General features: G+C 58.8%; 2 protein-coding genes across 6 annotated transcripts; one reads left to right on the top strand and one right to left on the bottom strand.

The window, feature by feature from the left end:
• The first annotated feature begins 1411 nt into the window (after positions 1 to 1411).
• LOC122906183 (tubulin gamma-2 chain) lies at positions 1412 to 6190 on the top strand. Its single transcript, XM_044247876.1, has 11 exons — positions 1412 to 1639; positions 1915 to 2027; positions 2211 to 2378; positions 2693 to 2761; positions 3109 to 3188; positions 3595 to 3721; positions 4538 to 4624; positions 4744 to 4893; positions 5274 to 5426; positions 5517 to 5678; positions 5806 to 6190. The coding sequence occupies exons 1-11, from the start codon at positions 1591 to 1593 to the stop codon at positions 6001 to 6003; spliced, it is 1356 nt and encodes a 451-aa protein (XP_044103811.1). The 5' UTR covers positions 1412 to 1590; the 3' UTR covers positions 6004 to 6190.
• Positions 6191 to 6853: 663 nt separating this feature from the next.
• On the bottom strand, positions 6854 to 15565 carry PLEKHH3 (pleckstrin homology, MyTH4 and FERM domain containing H3). Of its 5 annotated transcripts, none has more exons than XM_044247873.1 (13): positions 14995 to 15565; positions 12967 to 13022; positions 12527 to 12606; positions 12234 to 12425; positions 11985 to 12142; positions 11754 to 11874; positions 10698 to 11004; positions 9934 to 10141; positions 9585 to 9721; positions 9164 to 9296; positions 8506 to 8967; positions 8019 to 8210; positions 6854 to 7462 (listed from the first exon to the last, which is right to left on the bottom strand). In XM_044247873.1, exons 1-13 carry the CDS (start codon positions 15154 to 15156, stop codon positions 7286 to 7288), a joined length of 2385 nt encoding a protein of 794 aa, XP_044103808.1. In that variant the 5' UTR covers positions 15157 to 15565; the 3' UTR covers positions 6854 to 7285. The 5 variants fall into 5 exon arrangements, 3 of the variants coding, with proteins under 3 accessions (XP_044103808.1, XP_044103809.1, XP_044103810.1); XM_044247874.1 differs by having other exon boundaries at positions 9594 to 9721; XR_006384520.1 differs by having other exon boundaries at positions 7376 to 7462; positions 8531 to 8967; positions 14995 to 15219.
• Between the last annotated feature and the right edge of the window lie 2249 nt (positions 15566 to 17814).

Below are 17814 nucleotides of genomic sequence, written 5' to 3'. Positions count from 1 at the left end.
CAGTTGGTTTAGCGTTCAGCTCTTGATTTCGGCTGAGGTCTTGATCTCAGGGCCATGGGATCCAGCCCTATTTTGGGCTCTGCACTCATTAGGGAGTCTGCTTGAGATTCTCTCTCTCCCTTGCTCTGTGCTCCTCCCTGTCTCGCTCTCTCTCTCTCTCACATAAAATAATCTTTAAGAGAATAAAAAAAAATAAAACCACAATGAGATACCACTTCACACTCGTTAAGATAGCTATTATAAAGCAAAACAAAACAAAAAAATAGAAAGTAACAAGTGTTGGTGAGGATGTGGAGAAATTAGAACCTTATGCACTGCCGGTGGGAATGCAAAATAGTGCTGCCACTATAGAAAATGGTGCAGCAATTCCTCAAAAACTTGAACATACAATTACCATATCATCCAGCAATTCTGCTCTTGGGTGTCTTCTCAGAATAATGAACAACTGAAAGCAGGGACTCAAACTTATTTGCACAACCATGTTCATGGCAGAGTTATTCACAATAGCCAATAGGTGGAAGCAACCCTGGGGCTTCTACATTCATCTACAGATAAATGGATAAACACAAAATGTGGTATATACATGCGATGAAATATTATACATCCCTAAAAAGGAATGAAATTCTGCCACTGCTACAACGCGAAGTTACCCCGAGAACATTATGCTAAGTGAAATAAGCTAGATACGAAATGGCAAATATTATATAATACCACTTATAAAAGATGCCTGGTCAAAATCACAGAGACAGGGCGCCTGGGTGGCTCAGTGGGTTAAGCCGCTGCCTTCGGCTCAGGTCATGATCTCGGGGTCCTGGGATCGAGGCCCGCATCGGGCTCTCTGCTCAGCAGGGAGCCTGCTTCCTCCTCCTTCTCTCTCTACCTGCCTCTCTGCCTACTTGTAATCTCTCTCTGTCAAATAAATAAATAAAATCTTAAAAAAAAAATCACAGAGACAGAAAGTAGGTTGTTGATGGCAATGAGGATGGAAAGTTACTATTTAATGGTACAGAATTTCAGTTTGGGAGGGTGACAAAGTTCTGGGAATAAATGACAGTGACGGTGGCAGAACAGTCGTTATGCCACAGAACTGTACACTTGAAAATGAGTAAAATAAATTTTGTGTTAGGTATATTTAACTTAAAAATAGACATTGAAAAAAGACTGGATTGAATCCAGCCCCTCTGTCCAAAAGAGCCACCAGCCGACTCACCCACCCGCAACGCCCAGCTGACGGGGGTCGTCCTGGACCGCCCCTCCCCGCCCCCACACCCGGGTCTCTGCCCCCGGCTGCCCCAGCGAGTCTCACCGCGCAGGCGCGGAGCTGGGGTGGGCGAGCAGAAGGGGGCGTGGCCTCACACTGCGCCTGTGCCGAATTCCAGCTGTAAGTGCTGTGGGGGAAATGATGTCCAGGTGGGGCTCCCCTGCCCGGCGGCAGCGGGGAGGCCTGCACTGCACACGCGCAGACCGAGCAGTCACGTCAAAAGGCGAAGCGAGCGAGCGCTCCGTACGTCCCGCGAGCCCGGCTGCCAGGCGTTCGTCTCCGCCGTGACTCCCGCGGGGCAGGGCTGGCGCGCCCACGTCTGAAGAGCGATGCCCCGGGAGATCATCACCTTGCAGCTAGGCCAGTGCGGCAACCAGAGTGAGCGAGCGAGCGCCGGGACCCTCCAGTTTCCGGTTTTGCCCCTTTGGGTCCTTCCCAGTGCTTGGCATCCTCCAGTCCCCCTTTCCCTGCCATGAACCGCCTGCCCTATTGCGCATGACAAACACGCCCAGCTGGAGAGCCGCACCTGGGCTGTGACAGCTCCCAGACCAGGTGTCTTGGGTGCAGCCTCTGAGTGTGACAGCCTCTGAGCCTGACTCTGGGCGCCTGAGGCCTTACGACTAGAGACCCAGGCATCTCTCCCCATCCCCCAGTTGGGTTCGAGTTCTGGAAACAGCTGTGCGCGGAGCATGGTATCAGCCCCGAGGGCATCGTGGAGGAGTTCGCCACCGAGGGCACTGACCGCAAGGACGTCTTTTTCTACCAGGTGCCCCCAGCGACTTGGCCAGGGGTTCTGAGGGAAGGGCAGGGGCCTGGTACCGGGAGACCCGCTGGGTAGAGGAACCAGGGCGGGAGGCTTGAGGAGGGAGGGCAGGCAGGAGCCAGAGCTGGGAGGATGGAGGGCTGGGCCTTAGCTGATTGTGCCCCCTTGCTGGATGCCCCTTGGCAGGCAGACGATGAGCACTACATCCCCAGGGCGGTGCTGCTGGACTTGGAGCCCCGGGTGATCCACTCCATCCTCAACTCCCCCTATGCGAAGCTCTACAACCCAGAGAACATCTACCTGTCGGAGCATGGAGGAGGAGCTGGCAACAACTGGGCCAGTGGATTCTCGCAGGTATCCGAGTGACCATCCCCAAAACCCCTGATGTTCCCTCCCCAGGGCAAGGCAGGCTCAGGCATCCTGGGGATTTGACTAGGCTAGACTGACAATAAATTAGAGACAACGGAATAACCTGACAAGAGGGATAGCCAGGGAGAGGTTTAGGCAGATTGCAAATCGTTTGCAAAGTAGCTTTTTTGGGGTTGAGGGTCGTGGCGGAGACTCTGCTTGAGGGTGGCAGTGGTGTCTCAGGGTAGAGTTCTTGGTGCTGAAAAGAGATACTCCCCAGAACCCTCATCCTCACCCTCCCTCTTATTCTTTCTCTACAGGGTGAGAAAATCCATGAAGACATTTTTGACATCATAGACCGAGAAGCAGATGGAAGTGACAGCTTAGAGGTGAGGCTCCACCCCCGCTGAATGGAAAACAAGACTGAAAAGTGCTGGGAAAGGTCAGGATGTTCCTGAACACGTGGTGTGATGGGGGCAATTCTATTAAAAACTAACCTTTTGAGTATCCTATGTGAGGTATCGAGGTAAATAAGGTACAGTACTTGTCCTCAAGGAGATCCTCATCTGGATGGCATCAGCTCCTTAAGCATGAGTTTTCCTTCCCAAGGAGTGTCAGCCTGGATAGACACAGAAGAAGCCTTGAGACATGAGTGTGTTGGGAGTGGGGAATGAGACAAGCCTGGAGCCTCTGCCCCACATCCCTGGAGACTGCCTCTCCATCCCTCCCCATGCAGGGCTTTGTGCTGTGTCACTCCATTGCTGGGGGGACGGGTTCTGGCCTGGGATCCTACCTTCTTGAACGACTGAATGATAGGTAAGCCTGTGTTGGGGGAGAGGGCATTAGCCCTGGTTCCGTGGGTAGGGTCTTTGCTTTTTATTGATTTTTTTTTTCTCTTGGACTGGAAGGTCTGGCACTGTCATTTTGAGTCATTGGTAGGAACGGAGCCTGGCCATCCAGGGAACGTCTTGGAAGCAAGAACTCTCAGGATGGGGTTTGCCTAGGGAGAAGAGGGACCTTAAGGGTTTGATGCTTTAGGTTTATTCTTTTTGGCTCCTGGGCTCTGACCACTCAGTTCTGTCCTTGCCCCCCTTTTGTACCAAGGGCTTGGTGGCACTTGGAAAGGAATGGTCATGTAAGGTCTAGAGAAGACCAAGATGGGCAGTGATGGGAGTCCTTCCAGTTCACTGTGTCACATTCCCCTTTTCCTCTTCACCCCCAGGTACCCCAAGAAGCTGGTGCAAACGTATTCAGTGTTTCCCAACCAAGATGAGATGAGCGATGTGGTGGTCCAGCCCTACAACTCACTGCTCACACTCAAGAGGTTGACCCAGAATGCAGATTGTGTGGTGAGCACTGGAAAAGAGAGTAGGGGGCTCTGGTCCACCTCCTCAAACCTGTGAGACATAGACACCCTGCCCTTCCCAAGTGTTTGCCTAGAGAACAGAGGACCAACAAAGCCATTCCCAGTGGCCCAAATTATGAAATGAGTTGACTCCAAGTTGGTTATAGTCCCTTTAGGCAGCAGGACTCTGAGGAACATGTATACTGCCTGATATATGTCCCCATTTAGCCTGTTTAATGCCTACTCATGCTTAAATTCTCAGCCCAAGGGTCACTTTGAGAGTCAGACTTCCCCTGACCACCCATTCAAGGTCAAATTCCTTTGTGCATATTTCAGGCTGTAACCATACTTTTCTGTGAGGGGGACAGACCATGCCTGTTTCATCCCCCATGGTATCTACAGAGATAGGCACGTGCATGGCACGTGGGGATAATCACATTTGTTTACTGGATGAGAGAAAAGTGTCTGGTGATGCCCCTGAGACAGTAGTTTCCTTTTTTATGTTAACACACCTACACCCTGGTTTTGGAGTTTAGAGGGGGCTAAGCTAATAACTTTTTTTTAAAGATTTTATTTATTTATTTGACAGAGAGAGATCACAAGTAGGCAGAGAGGCAGGCAGAGAGAGAAGGGAGAAGCAGGCTCCCCGCTGAGCAGAGAGCCTGATGTGGGGCTCGATCCCAGGACCCTGAGATCATGACCTGAGCTGAAGGCAGAGGCTTAACCCACTGAGCCACCCAGGCACCCCGCTAAGCTAATAACTTATCTCTCTGCCCTTTCTCCTCAAAAAGGTGCCGTGACCCTCTTCTGTCCCCCCCAGGTGGTGTTGGACAACACAGCCCTGAACCGGATCGCCACAGACCGCCTGCACATCCAGAACCCGTCCTTCTCCCAGATCAACCAGCTGGTGAGCCCCCACTCCCGAACTCTCTGGGCCGGAACCCCTCCTTGCTGGGGTCCGCCTTGGGAAGGGAACCCCCATCCCTCCATGGGGCCAAGGCCCACGCCACGCACTCCTGTCCCCAGGTGTCCACCATCATGTCAGCCAGCACCACCACCCTGCGCTACCCCGGCTACATGAACAACGACCTCATCGGCCTCATCGCCTCGCTCATTCCCACTCCTCGACTCCACTTCCTCATGACGGGCTACACCCCGCTCACCACGGACCAGTCGGTAGGATCGGTCGCGGCAGGCCCTGCCCTCGCCTTTCTGTCCCCCTGCTGCCCCAGGAGCTGCCCCTTGCGGCCCCCAGAAGCTCGGTGCTCCAGGACGGGCATAGACCGTCCAACTCCACGCTGACCCGCTCTCCTCTCCCCTGTGCCTCTGGCTCCCTCCCCGCAGGGCCCAGGCTCTGTGGGGTCTGCAGACGCTCCCACACAGGGCCATGACCTTGCCGAGCTAAGGAGGACTCAGTCCCACAGCAGAGGCTCAGTATAGACCTGGATCTTGAGACCCTTCCCCAAGAAACCACACTAGCTCAAGTCGGACAGGGCTGAGGCATTGGACGGTGGCCTGAGTGCGGGCCCGGGCCCTGTGGCCCACTGTCCCCTCAGGTGGCCAGCGTGCGGAAGACCACGGTCCTGGATGTCATGAGGCGACTGCTGCAGCCCAAGAACGTGATGGTGTCCACGGGCCGGGATCGCCAGACCAACCACTGCTACATCGCCATCCTCAACATCATCCAGGGGGAGGTGGACCCCACCCAGGTAGGTGAGGCCCCTTCGTGCCACCCCCGGGCCCCGCAGGGGTAGAGGAGAGGCTACCACCACCACTGCTGCTTGCACCCCTCCCCTCAGGTCCACAAGAGTCTGCAGAGGATCCGGGAACGGAAGCTGGCCAACTTCATCCCCTGGGGCCCTGCCAGCATCCAGGTGGCCCTGTCAAGGAAGTCTCCCTACCTGCCTTCAGCCCACCGGGTCAGTGGGCTCATGATGGCCAACCACACCAGCATCTCCTCGGTGAGCCTAATCTCCTGGGCTTCACTGACCAGTCTGTTCCACTAGCCATTCTTATCATTATGCCCCATTCCATTCCAGCCCCTTATCTTGCACGGGTTCCCATCCTGGAGATTTCTATCTCTTTCAGCTCTTTGAAAGTTCCTGCCAGCAGTATGACAAGCTGCGGAAACGGGAGGCCTTCCTGGAGCAGTTCCGCAAGGAGGACATCTTCAAGGAGAACTTCGACGAGCTGGACACGTCCAGGGAGGTGGTGCAGGAACTCATCGACGAGTACCATGCAGCCACGCGGCCAGACTACATCTCCTGGGGCACTCAGGAGCAGTGAATTCCTTGCCACCACTTCCCCTGGACAGTAAGCACAGTCCCCATAATGCCTGGTCCCTGTGACATGGATTCTTCTCACCAAAAAACCTTTGTAGAATCATCTCCATCCCAGGCACTGGTCCTCTTTCCTCCCTTCTCTGCCCTGACCCTTAATATGCTTGGTATCTCTAATAAAGTGATAAAGCTTTGTTGTGCATATAGTCAGAATATGGGGTGGGGGTGACCCATGTTCCCTCCCAGTTCCCAGGCATGTGTCCTTTACCTGCTGTAGCTTCTTACCACTAATCCGGGTGTCAGTGTGGTCACTGTTTCCATTGGCATACCTTGCCTAGAACCAGGCCACTCTACCTGAGTCAGCCCTGAGGGTTACTGAGAGGTCTGCCCTGTCCTCAGTGCCTGAGCTTCTGGCCCCGGGGTGGATCACTGCCCCAGACTCTTCCACTCAGGGAGTAGGCTGTGTGGGCTAGTGAAGGAGGGCCTGCAGCATACTGAGCAGGTCAGGAAACCTGGGACTCTGGATTCCCAGCGCCCAAGGCTATCAGATCCCTAGGAACACAACCCAATTCAACCTAGCTTGATAAAGCAGGAACAGAACTCAGGAGTAGGGCTGAGCCTATCCTGATAAGGCGTTTATCTGTGCCAGAGAAGCTCTTGGGTCTGATCCCATCCCAAGCTTCTCTCCATTCCAAACCCAAAGCAGTAGGCACACCGACATGGACCCAACAAAGGCCCAGATGCTGGACACCAGGGTAGGAACTGGGTAGTGCCAGTCTTGATGACTCACTGCCTTCGGGCCTCAGGGACGCCAGGAGGCCACCCCTGTGCTGCTCAATGGAGAAGTGAGTGTGAGTAATTGCCAGCTTCCCAAACTGCCCTGTTGCCTGCCCCACCCAGCACCCTGTGGCAGCCTGCTGGCTAGGAGGAGGTTAAATCCAGAAGGTCAAGGAGGGTGGAGCTCTGTGGTGTCCAGACTCCCCTCAGTGCTGGTAAAAGCTCAGAGTGTGGGCGTCCCCAGGGGTGGAGCGCTGAGCTATGGGGCTCTAACTGGTCCCACCGACAACACTCCCACAGGAAGGGTTTGTGTAAATAAGGATTTTTTTTCCGCTTCTCTTCTACAAATAAATTAAGAAACAAACTAGAAAATCATCGGCACCCATTACAGCCCTTGGGTGTGGGGTGTGCCCTGTCCCTGCAGGGCCAAAAGGGTCCATGGTTCCCTCAAATCTCAGAGCAGTCCAGGTCCAGGCTGGAGGCAGAAGGGAGGTCGTGACCTCTTGGCAAGCTCAGTCCTGCAGCTGCCCCAAACAGCCAGACTGTCCCTGGGGCTCGTCCAGGCCCGGGTGCTGGCTGGGAGGGGAGGTGTCTGGCAGGTCTTGGCATGGAGGAGAAGGGCTGCTGCAAGGCCTCTCAGGGGAGGGATTGGGCAAGTAGGCATTCACCAGCTGCATGATCTCTTCCACCTAAGAGAGGGCAGAGGTCAAAGGGCGATAGGGGTCACTGCATTCTCCTTTGTCTCATCCTTTGCCCAGGCTCCTCACCAGGCCTTCTGAGAACTGCCCCCTCCCCGCAACCTTTCCCTCCTCACCACCACGCTCTTCCTCACTCATTAGGTGCCAGTCACACTTGTGTCTTTCTGCTTCTCTAAATGCGGTTGTCCTCTCAGAGCCTTTCCACCCGTGATATCCTCTACCTGGGATGCCGTTTCCCCAGATCTTCCTGTGGCTAGCCTAAATGTCACTTCCAATATCCCTTCCTGACTGTCCTACCTAATGCTATGACCCCTTCCAGTCACTTCATGTCACACCACCCTTCCCTTGGTAGCATCTATTACTGTCTTAGATAGTTTCTGATTCCTTATTTAGTGTCTGACCTCCTGCCCTAACGTAAGCGCCTTGAGCTTATCTTTGATCACTGCTGGATCCCCAGTGACTAGACCTGTACCTGGCTCAGCATTAATAAAATGTTTCTTAACATCCTTTCCCTTCCTTCCTCCTTCCACACCCTCTTCCCACTCACCTGGGGACTCTGCAGGACGAGCTGGCTCTCTCCCACCCTCAGTGCCAGGGTGTGGGGGCCCATTAGCTGGCAGGCGGCCACGTGGCCATAGCTGACACTGTGGATGGGCTCTGTCTCACCCGGCCGGGAGAAGGACATGGCCTTGGCTCCCAAGCCCAGGCATAGCTTCTGTGGAGTGCCCCCACCAGGCTCCTAGGGAGAGATGGGTAGAGTCAGGGTGGACATAGGGGACCCCGCCACATTATTTTTGGTGTGGGGAGACAGCTGTGAGCAGGAGTGTCCCAGTCCCCTCTGTGATTCACACGGCATGTGTGGAAGGGCTGATGCCTCTGGAGAGGGGAGAGCCCAAGGGCCAGTGACTCCTGGGGTTGAGAGGGTCAGCTGTGCTGGGTGTGGGGAGTGAGATGACCCACAGTGGGGCCTGTGGCTCTGGGGCAGAGGTGTAGGGCTTGGGCCGCCAGAGTCCCCTCTCCCTTCTCCCCCTCACCGTGCTCAGCTCCAGAACGTCATACCGAGCAGCGCCGAACCCTGGACACTGCGCCGCCAGGGCCAGGTAGGCAGCCATGGCCTCAGCTCGGCCCATGCCCCGTAGCCGCTTCCAGCCGCCCAGCACAGCAGCCGCCGTGCCCGCGCCACCTCCTCCCTCGCGGGCCGCGCTTCCCGCCGGGCCGCCCGCCCCGCCGCCGCGTCGGGTCCGCTCCGCCCGCCTCTTGGCCAGGCCCGGGCTCCAGATCGCCCCGGCCAGCAGGGCAGCGGAGGGTGGAGGCCGAGGGACGGGGCGGGGAGGGTCGTCCCGCGGCGGGGCGGAGGGCGGCAACAGGCGGTCCAGGCGCGGCAGGGGCGCCCTCGGGGAGAAGTCTCGGTGCAGGCTCTGCAGACGCAGCGCCGCCAGGGCGCGCAGAGTGTCGTCGGGCGGGGGCGGCCGGCCGCGCAGTAGCAGAGCGTGAGCCTAGGAGGAGGCACCAGGTGTCAGCGCGGAAGTGGCGGCGAGCACACCTAGGGGTGCAAAGTCTGACGTCTGGGTTCGAGTAAAGCCTCCCGCGAGGTTGCCATAACAGTTAAATGTGACGGCCCGGAAAGCGAGGGGTCCAGACTGGGGGCGGGGGGTGTCTTTTGCGGGGGCAATGAACGCTGGAGATGCTCACCTGCTCAAAGAGGAAAGGCAGTTCGTGACCGTCTGGGGACAGCCCCTCAGGGTGCAGGGGCCCGTGAAGACGCAGACACAGTCTCCAACCAGAGTCCGGGGAGTCGTCCAGCCCGGCTTCCTCCACCGCCAAACTGCAGAAGAGAGGAGGACTCGATGCCGGGCAGAAGAGAGACCCCCTCGAAGGCGTCGGCCACCGCGGGCGGGGGTGGGGGGGCGGGGCCATGCTGGGGGCGGGGCCAGATGTTTGGGACTCTTGGAAATCTGACAGCAAACCGCCAGCGGTCAGGGCCCCTCGGTGCATCGGCAAACGTGACCGTGCAGGGCCAGTGGCCCGCGCTCGATAAATGTTTGCACAGGGATTGACCGGAGCTGAGAGGCAGATGGGTTACCGGAGAGCGGGGCTGGGGCTGGACATTTACTTCTCAAACCTGGTGAGCACGTCGGCCACGAGAGTACCCCCGGCCAGGGCTCGCTCCTGGGCTCCTCGCTGCTCATACAGCGCGAAAGCGTTGCGGCTCCGGGCCAAGCCCAGCCGTCCCACCAGCTCTCGAGCAACCTGGAGGGGAGGAGGCATGAGGGGAAAATCAGACCACGCTGGGGTCTTGCCAACTGACGAACTCTTTCAGGTCTCCCGGTCCCGCCACACACACGCCTTACGCAAATGATAGATCTTAGACGTGGGCACACCTAGGGCCCAGGCACCAGGAAGGCCGGGCATGGGAAGCTGGGAGGACGGGTTGAGGTTTCAGAGGTCTTTTCTAGCCATACCTCGCCCGCCGTGGTGTGGGAGTCTATGGCCACAGGACAGGCACCAGCCCCGGGACAATGCACGGTGCATAAGAGCTCCTGCCGTTGGCTCAGCGCCGAAATCTCTGCCAGCGAAGGCACCAGCTCGCGGCCGCGCGTCCGGCCCAGCGCTTTCCTGATGAAGCGCGCGTACTCCGCCAGTTCCGTGTCCGGGAGCGCCTGCTCCGTCCTGGGTTAGAGAAAACCCGAGGTTTAGTGCTCAGAGGGCTTTCCCTCTCCCCATCCCTCTCGCCTTCTTATTGTACCATTTCTTTACTCTCACGGATTCCCACCCTTCCAACTCTAAGTTGCTTGGATCTAGCGACCGGTTCTCTACTCTTGGAGCACTGCGTGGAGCTCAATTACTTTCTAAGGCTCCCACAGCTCTCTCCTAACCGCGCCCTCCCGCTTGCCAAAGTCTCTCCATGATCTTCCGCGCTGAAATCCAAAATCCAGCCCCATTCCGCTCTGCAACTTAGAAGCGCTGGCTAGACTGACTCAGCCCAGAGGAAAAGCAGCCCTTAGCAATTCCTCTGCCTCAAGGGGGGCACCTTTTGCAATCCTTCTGCCGGAAAGTGGGATATGATCTGGTAATTCCCACAAAGACCCTGAGCATATTAGCAGCCCTCAAGTCTCTTCCTCTCTCTGGGTCTAAGTTCTCCGACCCTCAGTTTGCCAAGGCCTGCCATTCTCTCCCGGGCCTGCAGCTCCCTTGCCTTGTCCTTACCCCAGCCCTCCCCTCTCACCTCTCCAGATGCCCCAGGAGGTGCCCGCGGACAGCTCCCCCCGGCCGGAAGGTGCAGCTCATACAGGTGAGAAGCTGCCAGTACCGAAGGGCCGCAGGGTCTTGGGTAGCTGGGGGCCCGGGGGGGCCTGCGGGGCCCGAGGTCTGCTTAGCCAGCTGCAGGAAGAGCTCGTCGCGGAGCGCGGGCAGGTCCCGGCAGGTTTGGAGCACACCCTGCATCAGGGGCCCGGGGCGCCGCGCCCCCTCCAGCGCCTGCAGCGCCAGGAACAGCCGCACCGCCTCCTCGCGCAAGGGTGCGTAGCCCGGACCTGCGGGAGGGTGGGGGCGGAGGGACGGTTTGGAGAGGGGACACAGAGCTGGGCCCTGAAAGGAAGGCATGAACCAGGGAAAGGTCAGAGGGAGTGTAAAGGGACAGGGGGTGGCAAGGAGGGGAGAGTACGAACGACAGGAAGAGTGAAGGGAAAGCAGTGGTCCCCACAGAGCCTCCCAGGCACCTCCCCAGGGGGAGCCACTGGGGATGTTCTCTGAGTTAGTGAGCTCCAGAGGTTGACTAAAGGACACAGGTTCAAACCCCAGATTCCGCAACTGGGCACTGAAAGCCCACCACCATGGGCCAGAAAGCAGGCTGGACTGGGAGTCAGGAAACAAGGGTTCTTCTCCCAGCTCCCCTTAATCTTCTACTTTTAGGACCCGGACTCTCACTATTCCTTTTAGGGAAGAGGTATAGCCAGATGAGGCCAGCCCATTCCCCACAGTGCTGGCTTTTCCAGCAGTTGAAAACATAGCATGCGGGGTCTAAAGAGCATAAAGAAAAATAGAGTGTAAAAACTCATGAAGGAATACCAGTAGTCAGAACGAGACCCATAGACAGGTGGTCAAAGGGGGCATTTTTTCCTGTGCTGGCTTCCCTCTCCTCCAACCTAGGTATCAATCCAGCCAGCGTCCATTCTCAGCCCTTTGAAAAGTGAGAGGCTCGGCCTCCTTTGGACTTCTAAGTCCCTGTCAAGTGAGGCATTCAGATTCCCTATCCAAAGGACTGGGCCATGCCACCACTCACCTGGGGCACTGACACCGTAGGGCAGGGGCAGGAGTGGAGCATACAAGGCCCCACTGGTGTGCCTCAGGATTGGATTCCGTCGGTAAATAAGGGCCACGGCTTCCGGGTCCCCACAACTTTCCTAGAATCAGGGAAGGAGTCACAAGGATGGAAAAAGGGGCTCCCCACAAACTCAGGAGGCTTCTGGGTCCGCCACCCTCCTCTTTCTCCTTGAAGTCCTCTCTGTCACACCTGAATGTCCCTCAGCAGCAGCTGTGTAGGGGTCTCCAGGGGCGCCTTGGAGGCGATCACTTCTCGCAGCGCCAGACCCCAGCGTTCCGCCTCTGCCTGGCGCGGGGAGCAGAGCCGGACGCTGTGCTTCCGGCCAGACACGGTGACTGACCACAGACCTGGGGAAAGAGAGGCCATGGAGGGCAATCAGAGCCGGACGGGGAGGTACAAGATAGCAGGGAGGTACAAGAGCCCCCTACGAATCCTCACCGGTCTCCTTGGGACGGCGCTCCGGGCCGGTCACCGAGCACAAGCTGGTGAGCACGAGGCTCCTGAGGCGGCGCGCCCCCTTCCCGCTGCTACTGAATTGGTCTAGGGAGTCCCGGGTGAGCACGAACCAGGCCCGGCGCGGGGGCAACCAGGGCCGAGCCCCTCCTCCGCGGGGCTCTCCGTACAGCCAACCTGGGGGGAGGGGTGGGAGAAAAAGGGGATGAGCAAGAGAAGACGTTATCGCCTGGAGGGTTGGGATTGGGACTTCCAGAGTGCTTGAGGTGGGTCCACACCTTTCACGACGACGTCCGGGTCCTCCTCGGGCGGCCCCTTCTCCGGGATGAGGCTCCGCGTCTCCTCCCAGCTCTGCAGCCTGGGCCAGAGGGGAGGGAGGATTGGGCGAGGCTGTCGGTCCAGCACCCCGCCTCCAGGGGGCTCCTCTGTCGGGGCTCCCCAGACCGCGAGGGGAGCCTGCTCCGGGTCTGGACACCCCTCCCCCAGGCTGTGGGAACCGCTGGGCCGTTCTGACCTCGCACCAGAAATAGCCCAGACCCCCCCTTTCTCCCCGCGCCCCCAGTCGGACCGCCCCCCCGGGACCCCGGCCAAACCACAGCGTCCGGCGTAAGGCCTCTCCCTTATTGCACAACTGCGGGAGGGCAGACTGCGAGGATTGGGGTCCCGGGAGCAGGCTTGGGGGGGGCTTCATACCCTAAGACGCAGGGGCCGAGCTCACCTGTCTGAGACCTGCGCACTCCTCACCGGCTGAGTCAGCGTCACGTCCAGGGGGCCCTGGGGAAACAGGGAAGCAGCCCTCAGGATCAGAGGCGTCATCGCGGGATGCCCGTGGCTTCTGCCCCCAGGAGAGCGCTGCTCGGGGAATTGAGGGATCAAGGAGCGGGGTCGTGATCATGAGGGAGAGAGCTGATGCCAAGAGGAAGCCCCTTCTGTCAGTCTCTACAGAATAGCCCCAGCTAAGAAGTCAAGGCTCCCGCGTTGTCTCTGTTTCCCTTTGAAGATTTAAATCAGGGCGGCACATGCTGGAAAGAGCACTGTGCAGGGAGTCCAGTGGGGAGACCTGGATTCTAGTAACAGTCTGACCACTAACTCGAATCACTGGCTTGGGACCTTCACAGATCCTCTCAGTCTTTGGGCCTTAGCTTCCCAATCTTTGAAAAGGAAGAGGTGGACGAAACTCCTTTTTGTTGGAAGTCACCCCCTCCTCCTCATTTCCCCTTCATTGGCTGGCACACAGGCAGGTGGTGGGCACAGGGCTGGATGAAGGGAAGTGGAACTTTTTCAGTATAGGGCTTTCTTCAAGAACTTCTTATGTCCTCCCATAGACACTCCTGAGACTTAATGGTAAGCAGAGACCCTCCCCCTTTGCTGGGGCTCTGGAAGAGCACGCAGAAAAATGGCACACGCTCTCCAGGAGAGGTACAGTTCAGGATTTTGCCCTTCTACCTCCTGCCCTGGAACTTCAACAGAAGAATGGGGCCTGAGAGAGGCCAAAATCCCGTCCAGGAGCCAGGTCAGGCAGGAACTGTGCCATCGTCCCATTGCGCCCAGACTGCTAAAGCCAGGAGGGGGAGGTGGGGGAGGGGGGCAGGGACACCTGTCCCCAAGCTCGGGGGAGGGGAGTGGAGGTGGAGCATGAGGGAGGCAATGGCGTGGTTCACAGAGCCGTGGTTCACAGAACTGACCCAGCCCAGGCTGTAAGCTTGGGGACGCCTGGGTCCTATGCCTTCCTGGGACGTAGACCCACCTTTCTGGAGGGGCCAAGAGGAGTTCTTAGCCACAGCACCGCGGGGGCAGGTGCTGACCACTCTCTTAGTCCAACTCTCCTAATCGCAGTCCCCTGCTTCCCTCCCTCCACCCCCCTCTATATTTATCCGCCCTCCGCCTCCGCCAGGTGCTGGCGCCGGCCCCAGCGGCGCAGCCCGCCCCACCCGGGCACCGAGCCACCCGGCCTGCCGGGGACCCCTGAGCGGGGGATGGGAGCCTGACCCAAGCCATAGCACAAGGGAGTCTGGTTGCCGGTGTGCAGGGGAATCCGGAGGGGACCTCAGGGTATGGAGGTCTTCCAGACCAATCGAGCCTCAGTTTCCCCACGGGGAGAGTCCACAAAACCAAGGAGCCAAGTGTCCCTCACCATCCCCTCAGGGATTCCCCAGGAGCCTCACCAGGGAGGGCCGAGAGTTCTGTCTTGAGTGGCAGGGTAATGACGAGGGGTCCTCGAAGAGTTGTGGCCCCCAGCTCCCTCTCCGTGGGGTCCCTGCCACGGACCCCAATCTGAGGATGCCTTCTCCCCCTCTCCCAGGTCCCCGCGGCGGGAGCTCCGGCATCTGGCCCCAGCACTCAGCGCTCACGAACTGGGAGCGGAGCGGACCCAGGCGTCCGAGCCGCCCAGCCGGCCTCGCCACATTCCTCGGCGCTGGCGGAGGCGGAAGGAGACGGGATGGGACGCGGGCCCGGCGGGGAAGGGAGAGGCAGAGCCAGGTCGGGCCACGCGTGACGCCTCCCCTGCCTCAGGGCCCCTAGCAGGTGGACAGCGCCCAGCATGCGGCGCGAGGCCCACAGGCACATCCCGAGTAGGGCTGCTCCTTGAGCTCCTAGGGGCTCTTGGCCCCCCAGGCAAAAACCTCTCCCACGTCCCCGTCTGCCTAGAGCACGGCGTTTGGCTGGAGTCTGGAGCACGATCAGACGTGACGGCCGCTTGTAGTGAGAGGGATTGAGACAAGGCTCCAACCCCCCAGGGACTTACCCTCCCGCCGCCCGCTGGACTCGGGGTCCGCAGCTCAAAGGTCTCCTCGTCCTCGTCCTCGTCCCCGTCCCCGCTAAGCTCGCCGTCCCCGTAGTCCCGGTGCAGAAGAGTAAAACCTCGACGGCAGCAGAGGAGCCACCACAATCCCCCGGGGAGAGGCATCCGGGCGAGCAGCCGGGGGATGGGGGCGCGGGCAGCCGGGCCGAGCTGCAGGGGGTCGGAGAAACTGGCGGGGCTCCGACCCCAGCGGGGGAATGATGCGGCGGGAGGAGGGGAAGGGAGAGGGGGACTAGGAGGAGTCAGTGTCTGGCGCTGGGCTGCAAGGGGTCGCTTGCTGAGCCTGCGGGGGGCTCGGTGTCTGGGCCCCCGGAGGGGGAGGGGGAAAGCGTCCAAGGCTGGGTGGGGGGGAGCAATGTCCGGAGCTGGGAAGTAGTGTCCGTTGTAGTGTCCAGCCCTGTGGGGGGCAGTGTCCGGTGCAATGTCCGAGGTGGGCAGTTGTCCAAGCTCCAGGGAGGGTCGTGTCCGGTAGGGTGTCCGGTGGCCGGGGCCCGGGCCGCGCGCGCTGCGCTCCCTGCAGCCCCGGGACTGGCGCGCTAGGGGCGCGAGCACAGCGCCGGGACCCCGCCTCCCCAGCCCCCTCCCCTCCGAGGGCCCCCCCTTTCCCTCTCTTTCTCTCCTCCCTTCTTTACAGGGCAGGGTACAGTTTTCGTCACAGTCTCCCCTGCCCAATCCCTGTGCCTGGCGCCGGGCGCGGCCACCAATCAGGCCACTGAAACCGCGGCGGGTTGCATCATGTGCCCCTGGCTTGGTGACAGCGGGGAGGAGCTGAGGAATAAAGAGGGAGGGGGCGGTGCGATGTCAGCCACGCCCCCGTCCCCGAGGTCGGACGCGGAGTGCTGGTGATGTCACGGAAGCCCGCCTTCATGCCCTTGTTTTAACTCTTGGCTCACCAACCAGCAGATTAAAAACCCTCTCGAGAGGGAGCCTTGGAGAACGAAGGGCATGGGGCATAGAGGATGGCCCCGTCTGCTGCTCTCTGAACCCCTGTCTCGTCTCAGGGTCCCTGAGAAAGGAACGATCTTTAGCTACCTGCGCCAGGCCCAGCCCTGGAGGCGGCCCTCCGCCCCTGGATGGAGTAGTCCAATTCTTTGGTCTGAGTCACCTCCTTTTTAAGGTGCAGAAGCTGAGGCAGAGTCGGGGAAGTGCAGACCCAGGTCGGAAATTAAACCTAATTTCGAGCGCACAGCTCACTGAACTTCAGTGGGGAGAGTGATTTAAAACTCAAGGGGATTCTACGGTCTTCGAAGAGAGTGGAGGCCTCTCGGGGAATATAGCCCGAGGTCCTGTGTCTGAAGGGGTTAAGCGAGGCGCTAAACGGACCGGGCGGGGCGGGGCCGCGGACGGGGCGGGGCCAGGGCGACAGCGGGCGCGCGCGTGCGTTGCTGACTCAGCGGCGATTCCCGCGGTCTTCGGTGGAGGGTTCCAGGTTGGCCCCCAGTGGCTGGCTTGTAGGACCTTCGGAGGATCGACGCCATCTCCGGGCCTTCCCTGGATTCTGTCCCCTGGTGGCGGTGGCTTTCGGTCTCTGCCGCCGGAGGCTCTGGGAAGGAAAGCTAGCCAGCGCTGGGCGGGGCGGGACAGGGCGGGGACGTCGGGCCAGCGCCTCCCTTGAGACCTCCCCGCCACGCCACGCCCTTCTTGCTCCTGGTCCCCTGACTCCAGGCTGGAGTGGTCCGGGCAGCTTTGCTGACCGGATATTAAACTGCAAGAGTTGTCGCACGTGAACACCATCCTGCCTACCGTGCTTGTGTAAAACAAAGACCAGGAATCCATGCGACCGTCAGAGGCCGTCCCGGCCTTGCCCTCGCCCCAGATGACAGTGGGCAGCACTGAGATTTCCTCGAGACGGAGACATTCGAACCATATACTCTCTTCCCTGTCTGGATCCCAGGCCCTTGCCTGCAGGAAAGTTCTTTCCGATGTCTAACCTCTCTCTTTCCGGCAGGCTCAGCACATTTCCTCTGACCCTTTCCCCAGGGAAGATGGAGAACAGCAGTCACCCCCACCCCCACTACGCCCATGATAACGACTCTGGAAATTTTCAAATTGGCATTCTCTCCTTGATTTTTCTCCAAGGTGAAAAACTCCGACTCAACTTTTTAAATTACCTTTTTTCCTTTTTTTTTTTTCCCCCGCCACAGAATTTTAGAAGAGATTGTAAAGTGATAATCTAATTCAAGACCCTACCCAAAACTGGAATCTCCTGGGCACTGTCAATACCTACCACCACACCATGCACAGGCACGCACAGTCCCCAACAGCCTTGGCCTGAACATTCTGGAGGCCAGGAACTCCGTACTTGCTAAGGCAGCCATTACTGGATAGCACCGTAGTTGTTAGAAAGCTCTTCCTTGTGCTACTTTAAGAGGAACCCCAGCCCTCCCCCCTTGGCAGCTTTCCCGCCTCACATCTTGTTCGAAGAGACCAGGTGAAGGTGGAGGGAGGGACAGTGCCTAGAGCTTCAGCAGGCTCAACAGCTCTGCACACCCCCACCCAGACTCACAGCGCCTTCCACTCGGAACCCAGCGAGTTGAAAGGGGAGGGGGAACGCACCAGTTCTGCCCTGCTGCAAATCACTTCCAAGTCGGTGACTCAAAAATAGTAACAGTTGTTGGGTTGCATCTCATTTCCATGTTATCAATTTAATGTGGCAAAGTACAGAAGCAATTCCTTTAGGTCCGTACCTCCTTCTCAGTACCCCCCCTCCCCTTTCCCATTACCCTCCCTGGAATCCCGCGCTCCCCTCCTTGATTCGCAGCC

This window comes from Neovison vison, chromosome 5 (genome assembly GCF_020171115.1).
Source record: "Neovison vison isolate M4711 chromosome 5, ASM_NN_V1, whole genome shotgun sequence".
Classification (NCBI taxonomy): domain Eukaryota; kingdom Metazoa; phylum Chordata; class Mammalia; order Carnivora; family Mustelidae; genus Neogale; species Neogale vison.
Note: the sequence above shows the minus strand (reverse complement) of the source record. Positions and strands in the feature narration are given on the sequence as shown.

Excerpts from the sequence above, each read along its gene's own strand:
- PLEKHH3 (XM_044247873.1), bottom strand. The coding sequence starts at position 15,156 with ATGCCTCTCCCCGGGGGATTGTGGTGGCTCCTCTGCTGCCGTCGAGGT. Across the intron at positions 11,005-11,753 it reads CTACGGTGTCAGTGCCCCAG|GTCCGGGCTACGCACCCTTG; the intron begins GTGAGTGGTGGC and ends ACCCTCCCGCAG. Across the intron at positions 9,297-9,584 it reads GTGCTCACCAGGTTTGAGAA|TTTGGCGGTGGAGGAAGCCG; the intron begins GTAAATGTCCAG and ends TCTCTTCTGCAG.
- LOC122906183 (XM_044247876.1), top strand. The coding sequence starts at position 1,591 with ATGCCCCGGGAGATCATCACCTTGCAGCTAGGCCAGTGCGGCAACCAG. Across the intron at positions 4,625-4,743 it reads TCTCCCAGATCAACCAGCTG|GTGTCCACCATCATGTCAGC; the intron begins GTGAGCCCCCAC and ends TCCTGTCCCCAG. Across the intron at positions 5,427-5,516 it reads GGGAGGTGGACCCCACCCAG|GTCCACAAGAGTCTGCAGAG; the intron begins GTAGGTGAGGCC and ends CCCTCCCCTCAG.